Source organism: Amphiprion ocellaris, chromosome 17 (assembly GCF_022539595.1).
Source record: "Amphiprion ocellaris isolate individual 3 ecotype Okinawa chromosome 17, ASM2253959v1, whole genome shotgun sequence".
Classification (NCBI taxonomy): Eukaryota; Metazoa; Chordata; class Actinopteri; family Pomacentridae; genus Amphiprion; species Amphiprion ocellaris.
In genome coordinates this window covers 23,703,545-23,716,590 of record NC_072782.1, presented here as the reverse complement: position 1 = coordinate 23,716,590, position 13,046 = coordinate 23,703,545, and the positions used below count along the sequence as shown (strand labels likewise).

At 38.5% G+C, this 13,046-nt stretch overlaps 1 protein-coding gene across 1 annotated transcript in view; it reads right to left on the bottom strand.

Annotated features, from left to right (window-relative positions):
- The window catches only part of scai (suppressor of cancer cell invasion), a 34,370-nt gene that overhangs the window by 7,145 nt on the left and 14,179 nt on the right, over positions 1–13,046 (bottom strand). The window contains exons 3-11 of the mRNA XM_023284361.3: positions 11,607–11,702; positions 11,100–11,186; positions 10,662–10,760; positions 10,078–10,174; positions 6,936–7,034; positions 6,584–6,736; positions 4,913–5,014; positions 2,520–2,621; positions 556–634 (exon numbers count right to left, since the gene is read on the bottom strand). Coding sequence (XP_023140129.1) covers positions 556–634; positions 2,520–2,621; positions 4,913–5,014; positions 6,584–6,736; positions 6,936–7,034; positions 10,078–10,174; positions 10,662–10,760; positions 11,100–11,186; positions 11,607–11,702 — 914 coding nt within the window. The remainder of the gene's footprint in view (positions 1–555; positions 635–2,519; positions 2,622–4,912; positions 5,015–6,583; positions 6,737–6,935; positions 7,035–10,077; positions 10,175–10,661; positions 10,761–11,099; positions 11,187–11,606; positions 11,703–13,046) is intronic.

The window sequence follows — 13,046 nt, the reverse complement described above, 5'->3', positions numbered from 1 at the left end:
GCCAAGATGAAAACCATGCACCAAGATTTCAGAACTTTTCCCCATTCATGCCATGTATTTTTGCTTTTTTACAAAACCATGCAGAAACTTCTACCTAAACCATGGAACCTTGCACAGTCCTACAGTTTTAGTCCAAATACTTATTGAGGTTTGAATTTTTGAAACAGGCCTTCAGTGTTAACTTTTATAACTTCAGCGATTCTTTTAAAGCATCTTTAAAGCCTCATCAATTGCTTATTTTTCACAGGATTTGGCTGCTTGTTTTTTGACTGGATACGTCTGCTGACACATCTTCAGAAAAGATGTGACGGAGTGATGTAAAGATTAAGTAGAATCTCAGAGGACAGTTTCCAACAAGAACTGAGGTTGTCTGACAGCAAAAAAGCCCTATCCAGTATTAGTATGAAGTTTCTAATATAGTCTTTAGTGTCTGATTTTGGACTAATGTTTTTGATCTGCAGATGAAGACACTAAAACAATTCTTATCTAAATTGTTTGGTGTTCTGTTATTACTATTATATTCACAAACATTCCAAAAAATATTTAGCATTTTACCCTCATAATCTGAATGCCCAGTAGGGAAGACTCCAGTAGCTGACAGGTACACAAGCAAAACACTGTTGGCTGGCAATTCCTGAAAATAAGAGCAAGGAAAACAAAATAAAAAAGATAATATACAGCGGCAAAGATTAATACTGCAGTGATACATGCATTTTCAATGCTGAAATGACATAATGTAAAATTGGTTATGGATTGGGGTAAAAGATAACCTACCCAAACAATTGCTCACTAAAGTTAAACCTTTTTCACCACAGAATGTTCTTTTTATAGGCCTAATTACCCTTACAGAAATCAGAATCTTAATTTAAAGGCAAAACTGAGAATTTAAAGTGTCAGTGTATCAAGCCAGACAAGACAGATACTATATATTTCATATACAGCGCTGTGTAAAAGTATTTTTTTCTCCTGTTTTTGCATATTTTTCACACTTAAATGTTTCAGATCATCGAACTAATATTTATATGTATTTAATATTAGACATAGAAACCCACAAAACACAAAATGCAGTTTTTAAATGGTGATTTATTAAAGATTTATTGAAAACCTATATCACTTTTGTGAAAAAAGTAATTGTACCTAATATCTGGTTGGGCCACTCTTGGCAGCAACAACTGCAGTTCTACTTTTGTGATTGCTTGTGATCAGTCTTTTGCATCATCATGGAGGAATTTTGGTCCACTCTTCTCTGCAGAACTGCTTTAATTTGGTCACATCATGTTTTTTCAGCATGAACTGCCCTTTTAAAGTCTTCCTACAGCATGAATTGGATTGAAGTCTAGACTTTGACTCAGCCACTCCCAAAAAAATTATTTTGTTCTTTTTGAGCCATTCAGAGGTGGACGTGGTTGTCTACTTTGGGTCATTGTCATGCTGTATAACCCATTTGTGTTGAGCTTTAGGTCATGAACTGATGGTGGATATTCTCCAGGAGGACTTTCTGATAGACAGCAGAATTCATGGCTCCATCAATAATGATCGGCCAGGTCCTGTGGAAGCAAAGCAGCATCAAACCATTCCACTACCACCATGTTTCACTGCTGGTATGATGTGGAATGCAGTATTAGCTTTATACCTTTACAGATGTAACAGGACCCATGTCTTCCAAAAAGTTCCACCTTTGACTCATCAGTCCATAGGATGTTGTTCCAAAAGTCTCGGGGCTCAAACAGAATTTTTTTTTTTGCAATTATCCGATGAGTCTTTATGTACTTTAGTGTCAGTAGTGGTTTGTGTCTTGCAACTCTCCCATGATGCTGTTTTGGTCCTGCGTCTTCCTTATTGTGGAATCATGAAGATGGACCTTAACTGAGGCCAGTGAGGTCTGCAGATCTTTTGATGTTTGTCTGGGTTCTTTTGTTACCTCCTGGATTAGACATCAACACGCTCTTGTAGAAATGTTGGTAGTTGGGTCCCTCCTGGAAGGTTCACCACTGTTCCATGTTTTCTGCAATTGTGGATAATGTTTCTCACTGTGGTTCTCTGGAGTACTAGAGCCTCAGCAATGTCTCTGTAACCCTCCACACTGGTAAATGTCAGTGACTTTGTTCCACATCTGTTCTTGAATCTCTTTAGAACGTCACATCACGTGTTGCTTTTCGAGACCCTTTAGCTACTTGACAATACCAGACAGGTTCTATTTAGTGATGCTTAGATTCAACAAGCCTGTCAGTAATCATATGTGGGTGTGGCTGGTGAAGTTGAAACCAATTGTGAAATGAATCTGGTCATTTGATAGACTGGTGGGAAATTACTTTTCCTCATAGGCAAGGTGGGACTGTCAGCATTTTGTTTGATTTCTTGGGTTATCTTTGTCTTACATCAAAATTGGTTTGATGATCTAAAACACTTAAACGTGATAAATACATGTGACAAAATAGAAGACACTGTAGGGGAGCAAATATTTTTCCACATCACTGCATCTTCAACCCAGAGACGGTATAATTAAAGTGAATACTGACCTTAAAAGAGGCAGACAAGAAAGTAAAAAGCTGGCTGAACGTTGGTTTGTACAGCAAATACTTGTGAGGGTTTTCTCTTTTAGCTGGCTTCTCATTGGGTTCCTGTGGAGAAATATTGTATATAAATAGCTCTTATTTGTCAGTTCAAATTTATGTACATCATCATGTTCATCATCCAAAATCAGTCCAACACCACTGGAGAACAATGCACACAGAGGGGACAGTGCCTCTCACTTAGGACTTAATTATAGTAGCAGAATTACTGGGCTAGTATGACACTGTGATATGCAGGTATTTTCTAAGGATAGGCCCTGAAAGACTGCTTTGTTTATGTGGAACAATTCTGCAGATGGTCCTGCAGACCTGGACAGCCATCAGTACATGTACCGGATAAACAGATTTACAGAGGATGCTGTCTTCATTGCGCTTCACATAACCTTAGCCCACCTGGAGCAGCCAAACACATATGTCACGATGCTTTTTGTGGACTTAAGCAATGCCTTCAACACTGTAATCCCACATAAACTGATCCATAAAGTTGAACTCTCCACCTCACTTTGTTCATGGATTATGGACTTCCCGATCAACCGATCTCAGAATGTCAGGATGAGGCACCTGTCATCTGGCACCATCCACACGAACACAGGCACATTGCAGGGCTTTGTGCTCAGTTCAGCGCTCTTCACCCTCTTCACCTAGACTGTGTCTCTACCCACTCATCCACCACCCTGATAAAGTCTGCTGATGACACTATGGTGGTAGGTCTTATCAGAGACAACAATGAGAACTAGTACAGGCAAGCAGTCCGACATTTGGCAGAGTGGTGCGCAGACAATGACCTGGTCCTCCACACCACCAAAGTCAAGGAGGTCATCATAGACTTCAGGAGGACCAGGAGAGTTGCACAGTCCCCACTCCCATTCAGCAGAGAAGAGAGAGGATGGACTCAGTCTGATTCCTTGGCACCCGCATCACCAATGATCTGACGTGGACATTAAACACCTACAGCCTAGTGAATAAAGCCTAGCAGAGGATGTTCTTCCGATGAAGCTGAAGCAGGCTGGTCTGGCTCTATAACGGCTCAGAAACTTCTACAGAAGTACCATTGCCAGGACTGCACAGTGTCGTACAACAGCTGCACAGCAGAGGGCAGAAAAGATCTGCCCCAGGTCGGGAAGACGACCTGGGGCAGCTGACCTCCTGGACTTGCACTCTGTGTATGCTGAGTGTATGCAGAGAAGAGCATGGGCCATCTGTATGGACAACAGCTACCCAGGACATTCCATGTGTGTTCCACTGCCGTAAATAAAAGACAGACTAATAGGCTGAGGAACAGCTTTTTCCCCAGAGCTATAGCCTCCATCACCCCACCCTCCTCCCCCTCCCACACAAACACAGCCCAGAGCTGGAACTCCCACACCCCTAAAACTCAGACACTCAATGACAGACCATAAACGTTTCACTGCCTTTATAAGAGCGATTCACCAATCCTGTCTTGTTGTACGTCTTGTTTTTCAAGGACAGTCAGCGTTATTGAGATGTTCCATCATTTGATACTTGCTCTTCCTCTTGGTATCGTAATATGACATTAACAGACATGTTAACACATCTAGATATTATTATATTTATGTAATGATGAGTTTAGGAGTAATTCAAACCAGAGTAATCATGCACAGACGTACAGAGAGTTGTATGTATGTTGTAACTACAAATAAATTCGATATAAATTCAAATTATGTTTCTGGCTGACAAAAGGCAACTGGCATTGCTGGAAAAGTCAAGTCGTGTTTTCATTTGATATGTGCTACACCTTGCTACAATAAATACTTTGAGAAAAATTCAGTCATGAAAAAGGGATCTGAATTTGATGCAAAGTGCAACCTGAAACCTCATCTCATTTCAGCTTGTTATCATGACATACCCTGTCAGGTTTTCACGTGAGGTTTTAAGATATTGTTTCCATCATAGGTTTGTTAGGTCTACATCAGACCCTATGCATACCAAAAAGTGGAAGGCCGTTTTACTCAAATGGAGAAAAGATCACAGTATTACTCTATTTCGTCACTAAAAACCAAACAGGAGTGTACTGGAATGTTGTCCTATTTACAGAATTCAGCTGTATTACTGTACTTTCCAAGAAGTGCTGCCAAGACAATCTCAGTACAGAAGCAGCATAGATACCAGAAATAAACCGTCCAATTATTTATGCAGCCAACAGTAACAGTTTACTCACTTTGTGAATTTCAAATTCCAGATGACGGATAATAACTATGGTTTAATTGCAGGCTTTTGAGAGGGCCTTCCCTGTGTTGGGGCTCTGGTCACTTATTCCCATCACTATGACTTATGACAAAGGGTACACTATCATCTGGCACGATGGACATGACACTTACCAGCGTTCCCTGTTTGGAGGTCTGTGTGGCCAGATTTACAGGTTCCCTCTCCAAAGCTTGAAGCATGCGAAACATATCTATGGTTAATTCACTGAACTTCACCTAAAAAAGGAAGACAAACACTGGTGTCAGCTTACTGTTGCAGGATTCACGAAGAATCAGTACTCTGGCCATAGTTGTTTTGTAGATGATACAAAAGTCAGCCTGCTACACAGAAATCTGTTTACAGGTTGACAAAATGAGAGCCTTCAAAGACAGATTAGAGTTGACATAATAGTGAGAAAATGGACTATTTTAATCCTCTCCAAACTACTTTGATATATGAATTTTAGTTTTTGGGTCAGTGAGTTATTACAGCCAGAAGAGGGCACTGCAAATACTCATCTCTGACACGATGAGATGAAGAACATATGTTACACAGTTAGTGTAGGCTGCACTGAGAACAGAAATAAATCAGAGCAGAGACACAGAGGGCGAGGAGGGGTTTGTCACACATGTTAGACCAGTGAAATGAAATCTGCCTGTGTTCCAGTGACATAAATAACACAGAACTCAGAGCTAGGAAGAGCAAAAAGGTGGTACTTCCCAAAAAATAATTCACATGGTGAAAAAATTATTTTTGCATTAGCATTAAATTTCCTTTAATTATTCCACTAATGTACAGATCCCATATAGTAAATCAAAAATATGTTGCTAGTGAAACCAATGTTTTTGCCTCATGAAGCATTTGAATTCGAGATCAAAACAAGACAAAAGTAGAGATTGGCTGTAGCTTTTCTTTCACGCTTATTTATATTCAAAGCATTATTACGTTATGTGTATATTTTTAAAAGCAAGTAGACACTGGATTGAAATGTCACTCTATTATTAATATACTTTTGGACTGGCACTGCATGATATGTCAGTAAAATCAGCAATTCTTTACTGAATTTGAACATGTGCAAGTGAACATGATGTAAACAAGGCTTAATTGTCGTTTTCTTTACAAGTTAACATAGGGCATTATTATTTATCTTAATTGGTGTTTGTAACAGATTTAATGTTCTAACTGGTTAAATGTCAGACTAATCCTTCACTCAAGACCTTTTAACCTTGTGAAAAAATGCAGACAATCTATATTTGATTTGGTGAATTCTGTAAGAAAATTCTCTATTAAGAAAAGTGCTAAATGCATCAAGTTCTCTGAATTCATTCGTCTCCAAGACGCAACTTAAGAACGACCCCGTTTGTATGACTGGTTCTTGTATCAAACCCTGTGTATTTATCCTGTTTCAGTAAATTCAGGAAAAATAAATAAAAAGAATTACAGAATCATGTATCGTTATTAATTCGTTAAAGAATGACTATTATGCTGCTGGTTGTGGGTAGAAAGTGTGAGCTTAGGACATGTATAATTATCAAAAACTCCTAGTTCACTTCACCTAGGTGACACATCTGGCATACTTACTGAAGTGCAAATCAAGGTAATAAACCTATTATCAATATTCAAGCTATTACGTTCAAGTACAATTTGAGACAATACATTATAGATAAGAGAGCTGCTGGTGTTGCTCTAAGTTAGAAATTTGAGATGCAATAACACAAGTTTTCTCCAACAAGACTGGTCAACAACTATGCTGATGATTTGTATGCAGTATTAGGAACAGTGAATTAGAATTAGTGGGTTAGAACCTGGTTGTTACAGTTGCCGATGATTAGTGCGTCAGCAAGGACGAGCTGCCCAACCACCATGCCTTGTTCCAGCGGAGGCACAGTTCCCTCCTGTAGCCGATTGCTGGTGACGACAACAGAATTGTTGTCGTTCAGAACGACCACTGGATCTGCCTGTTTCAGACAAACAAATGGACAGGAGCAGCTGTGAGCCAGGGCTAGCCCAGAGTGTCTGCCAGCTCACAACTCTAAAGAAGGAGACTTTTGCATTCAGCTTGCTGTATGTCCAAAAAGATGACAATGTATAATTCACATTCTGAATAATAAAATAGCCAAAAGCACTGAGCAGTATTACATTTGGAGGGTTGATTACCTCAACGAAAGCTGCCACTTCTTGTAGAACCAGGTTCCATTCCAATTGGTCCTCTGTGTTGAATCGCTGTGTGTAGTCTTCGATTTCCTCAGATAACTCCTACAGTGACAGACAGGAAGGAAGCACTGGTATAGGACACTTAAAAACACAACCACTTATGTCAGAGAAATGAAAAGATTTGGTTCGAATTAGGTCTTGTGAAAATTGCATAAAGCACCCTAATTAGGACTCTTGTTCTTAACAGAGAAATTAGAAGCTGGGGTTAAGTTTTGGTGTTCAGGGTTGATAGTCCCATTTGTCCAGGCTCATAGTACAAGACTTTTATAATCCTAACAGATTTTAAAATCGGGTTGTAACACATACATAAGGAAAACTTCTCAGATGTTATTCTCTTTAATCTCAGACACATCACAAGATTTGAAAATAATGGCTCATCACAGGATGGGATATTATCAAGATTATGGTGCCACAGGGAGAAATCATGGAGCAGTGCACCACTTTAGATGTTCTCTTGGGGACGTAGATGTATAAAAAATTAAGATTGTACTGCAACAACTTGCTGTAAGGTTAATGATACTCTCGTTGGAAATAAATAAAAACAAAAAGCTAAACAAGTCTGACTAAGAAAATAGTTGGGGAGATGTGGTCAGCAAGACGTTTCTCTGCAAAAACTGGATGGGAGGGTTTAACTATCAGTTTTAATATCTGTAGCTCACTTTCACTTCAAGGGCTTGAATATTTAGCATTGTTGGGCAACAGCAACCACTGCTCTCAGCACCTTCAAGATACTCGTAAATATTCACATTTACTCATAAAAGGGTGGTTCTGATGAGTCTGAGTAGTTCAGCAGGTTTCAGAGCGGATCTGTATAGCATTCAATTCCATAACAATCTGGGCAGAACATTAGTTCAGACTAAAATGCCACCCTACATTTCTCCTCAGATTGTTGAAAGGGGTTAGACAGGGGTAAATCATATCAAAAACTCCTGTAGTTTGAGCCCAGATCTATAGAAAAGAAAACACCAAAATATAAGCAAATGCTACACAACTTCTCTGTGTTTCCTTAGCCTTGGAGAAGTTTCTGAATCATAAAATGAGAACTCATATTCCAGAGAAAGGACAGCATGAGCTCTTGATCACCAGACTTTCAAAAGGATGGACCATTGATATTTTCTTTACTGTATACTTGTCGATACACAGTGCAAATAAGAAGTTAGTGCATTAAAAATGGCGCATCGCTAACAAGGATCAAGGATATTTGATACAGTGAGGTTCTTCTTCTGTTTTTATTCCACCAAGGAACAGCGGAGTTATGTGTCGATCAGCGTAGTTTGTTTGTAATCTGTTTGTCTGCCTGTCTGTGTGAAACATTACTCAAAAACGGACTAACTGATTTGGATGAAATTTTCAGGGAAGGTCAGAAATCACACAAGGACCAAGTGATTAGATTTTGGCAGTGATGTGGCTTATAATCTGGATCCACGGCTTTGTTAAGGGATTTCCCATTGCCAGATATAGCTACCGACACGGCGTTGCTGCAACCACGACGTGAACACTGTGTCAGTTACCTGCTGACGATCACATGATTGCGATCCTACTACAAAATGACTATCATTTATCAGTTGGAAATCATACAAGGAACAAATGATTAAACTGTGGGGTGTTTCTGAGTCCCATCGATTCCTGCCATCCACTACATATTTAGGTCACGTAATGTAGCAAACCCAGCCAGACACGTTAAGTTCAGCCGTCAGCCTTATTTTGAACACAAATTCACCTTTCTGTCCTTCACTCATTTCTTCACTATAAGAGCTTGTCCCCGTCCCAGCTCGGTGCTTATAAGTTTAGACACACCCTTTGCTAGACAGCAACAGCGTGGAACCGTTTTTTTTCATCTTATTGTGAATTTTCGACAGCACCGTCATCATGTCAAGAAACCGCTTCTTAGATAAACACTTCCTGCGCCACTGGAACGGTGACAAAATAAAAGCCGGCAACATTAAAAATACATCTTCAAAATAAAAGCATGGAGGGAACGGTAGCAAAACAAAGGCTTGCCAAAAGTGATGAACTAATCAACAGACCTTTATAAGAGTGATTTACACGCAATTCGGTAGCCATAAATAACATGTACATGCATAACACATGCCTGTGCTCAGCGCAAGGTAATTTTTTATTGAAGATTTCATCCGTCAAAAATGATACGTCAACTGAGCAGCCTTGGCGGAGTACTGCGCTCTCTGAGCGCTTTTCTAGTTTACACTGTTATAAAATTGTATCAAACCTGAAACCAAGGTACATACTAATCCATGAATTCTGTGTACCACTATACTCCTGCAGTATTTGCATTTCCTTCACTTGTCATGTGGAAGAATTGCTCATAGGAAGAATTGTATGAACATAACTTTAACAGTTGCTTCCTTTACTGCAACAAAGACACAGACTGTAACAGGTGAAGATTAAGGACACTCATTAACAAGTGTAATTGTGGTTTTGAGAAAACATTAACCGCAGCTCAAGTTCAGTTTGCTGCTTCCAGCTGTTTGTACAAGTCTTTGTTTTGAGTTAATTATATACCTGCAGCATCAAACAGCAGAGGGATCCATATGGCCATCTCCAAAGATGGCCATATGGATTATGCATGGATATGTATTATAGTCATTTTCGCACATGGAGCAACAACTTTAACTTCATTAACTATTTAAATTAATAAATAATCCGTGGCATTAAGACAGGATCTATCAGGATCTAACAAGTTACAATGTGTCCTTTTTGTCACTTCAGACAAGTGAGCTGTCACAAACAGTGTGACAGTTTATTAGCTGCAGGTAAATCACTTGTAACATAGCAGCCGTCCTCACTGTCCAATTCTGCCACAAGGAACAAGAACGGAAAAACTGACCTAAGTCTGAATAACAGAATGCCATAGCAATGTTATATACTTTATGTCTTAAAAAGGCTCAAGTAAAGATGGCTTGAGGAAGGATGAACTAAATGACATATGTTTTGTGGTGTAAGTATAGTGAGAGTTGGGCAGAGTCTGTCAGATTACTTTGACTGGTGTACAGGTGTATCCACATCCCCACTGAAATCAATACTACTAATGCTGCAGTATGATAAATCCAGAAGGTTGCTTCCATACCTTCACCAAAACTTTGACTAGGTCCATCTTGTTCAGCAGTAAACAGACGACTATGTAGCGAGCATAATATCGAAGCTTCTTCACTACTAATTCAGGCCTAATAAAAGAAAAGAGAAGACAATATGAAAGCAAAGTCAAACAAATTCTCACAAAGCACTGTCACATTTCAACCATGATTCAGTAAGTCAAATGGTGAGATGTTATGGTTCACTTTTTCATCTGAAGATCCCAATTAGCATGCTTGTCTTTTTTACGTACATCTGATGAACATATGTGTACTCTGTCGACTGAGGGAAGTGGTATTTACCTCATTTTTAGAACACAAGAAATCTTTAAATAAGTGTCCAAACTTTTTATTAGATACTACGTAGGAATTGACTGATTATCAGCCTGGTCCTGCCTATAGCACTCTGTAACTGGTTACATGTCACGACAAATAGCCTGTAAACAGTGAAGAATATATCTTTTCAAGTTTTCCTTAAAATAAACATATGTAAAACAGAAACAATGGCATGTCAGTTAAGTTTGATGTTAGAGTTTGTGCTCATCTACATTTTGACAGCATGGTCTGTTTTTAAGCCTACCTGTCCTCTTTGTTGACCTGAAAGTAGTAGGACCGCTGGCGGATGGCTGAGTAGAACGAAAAGGCCTCATTCAGGTAACTTGTTTCTGAGGTACGAAGGCTGTCATAGATAGATTGATTACATAGATTAGACAGATAGATAGATACTTTATAAATCCTGAGCAAAATTAAAATATTCAGCAGGTAACATATAACAACTAAAAACAAGAAGACAAAACAGACAGATTAGTAACCAGATTAACATTACCCGTATTAAATTACATTAATGAAATTAAAGGTAGAGTCTGGGATTATGGAGAAATGTTGATGCTTAGTTCATTAGCACATTAAGCTGATTAGCATGTGCCATATCTATCATCTTTCTTGCTCCCACTGACTATTTGACAACGGTGAGACAATAATATCAGCTGGAGTGTGGTTCAGACAAAGTGTGACTTACTAGTAGTGGTAGTAAAGCTGCCCAATTTTGGATGCAACTTCCCCAATCTGCCATCTCTTCAAGCCATACCGACTGTCCAGAACCTGCCTGTCAATAAATATTGAAATACAATACTGAGCACTAGACAATAACAAAATGAAACCACTGTGAGAGACAACAGCATCTGGCAAGCTATACTGTAAAAGTCATTACTGTTTCAATGTCAACATATCGTTGTGTTGATAAACTAAGAAACATACACTATAATATAATTTGGCTTGATTTAGATTCATGTGCCTCATATTTCACAAGAATGTAGCATTTTTTTGTTTTAAAAAGAAAAACAGAGCTGTAGTCTGAACTACAACAGACAGGAATCACATAAAATTCATTATTGAATCACCAAACTGCTGAAACTAATTGCAAACCTACATTTTATTGAACCACCATACTTAAAACATAGCACTCTTGATTCATCCATTGACACTTAGTAAACACTGTGAATTAACAGTAAGGGATGGAAATAACCTGTGCTGTTGCTGGAATTTCCACAGCTTAGTGTAGACATCAAAGGTCCTCCCAAAGTAGGACTGCCACTGCTTGTGTCCATACTGAGGAAGGTCTCTGCAGCATTAATAAAAAGACAAATGAGAAAAAGAAGAAAAATAACACACAAGAAACTCAATTGAGTGCTTTCAGTCTTCCAAACATCAGGCTACAATTGACCCCAAAACCTTCTGGTAGGTTTGAAAAGCAGGACTATTTTTTTTTTTAAAATTGCTGGTATGACAGGGTCAGAAACTGTAAAAACATAATCATCGAGTTTTCAACTTTCCCACACGGTCCTTGAACTAATCATGTGAGACATGCAGGTCTGTTTAGAAAATTAACTAAACCTTAGTCTGACTCACCGGATGTAGGGAAACAACAACAGCAACCTTCGGGCAGCAGAATACCGCACTGAAAATGAAACTGCAGTCAGGCAGCTCTGCTTGTTTTTGTAGTGAATTATCCTTTTCTAATCACAGTGCTCCTCTCACTGCATGGAAATGTTGCACCACAATTCCAGCTGTCACTATTTTGAGGGAACACAATCTTACAAATTGGACTGGCTTTCTGAGACTAACCAAATCTAAGCTTAAAATGGTGATATTTTATCAAAATCCTTTTATTCTGCTAGGTCAAAATAAAACATTTGAACTAACCAAAAAAATATTAATTCTGTGCTCACTGGTGCAACAGAAAAATCATTAGTGATTCAGTTGTGACACACGTCACATGACAAATATTCAGGGCTATTTGCCTGCACTGTAGGTTGTGTTTATACAGAGCAGATATGAGACAAGTACAGAAAGAAACAAAAAATGTAAGCAGTAAAATATGTGGTATTATTGCACAAAAGGCATTTTTGAATTTTGAAGGATGTTGTTTCCACAGTGTGACAAGAGCAAAAAACTTTTAAAAACTGCTTGGAGGATTAAAGGACAGCTAAATATTTGGGGATATACTGTTGATGGCAGTTTAGTTCCTCTGGGTCTGGAGGTTTTTCATAGTATTCATTTGGGATGTACAAGGAAGAACATCAACCTTTTTGTACATTAAGCACATTTACAGTCTGGAACAAATCCGTGCAGACTTTCATTTTTTAAAGGTACACCCAATTTAATGCACACTTATGCTAAACACTGTTCTGGACTGATCTTTGGCTTTAATTCTTTATCATTTGTTAACTGACTGTGAAAAATCAGTGAATCAATGAATGAAAAAGATGCCAAATTCAAAAGAAGATCCCTAAACAGTGATAAAGAACAAAGTAAAAAGGTTACAATTACGATAGTGGAACAAGTGTAATATTTTTGCTTGAAAAATTACTTCAGCTAATAACAGCTCATCAAAACCCACAAGGAAAAATAAAAAATTGTTTTAGAAATATCAATAATCTGAAGAATAGGTCTGGCGTAATTTAAA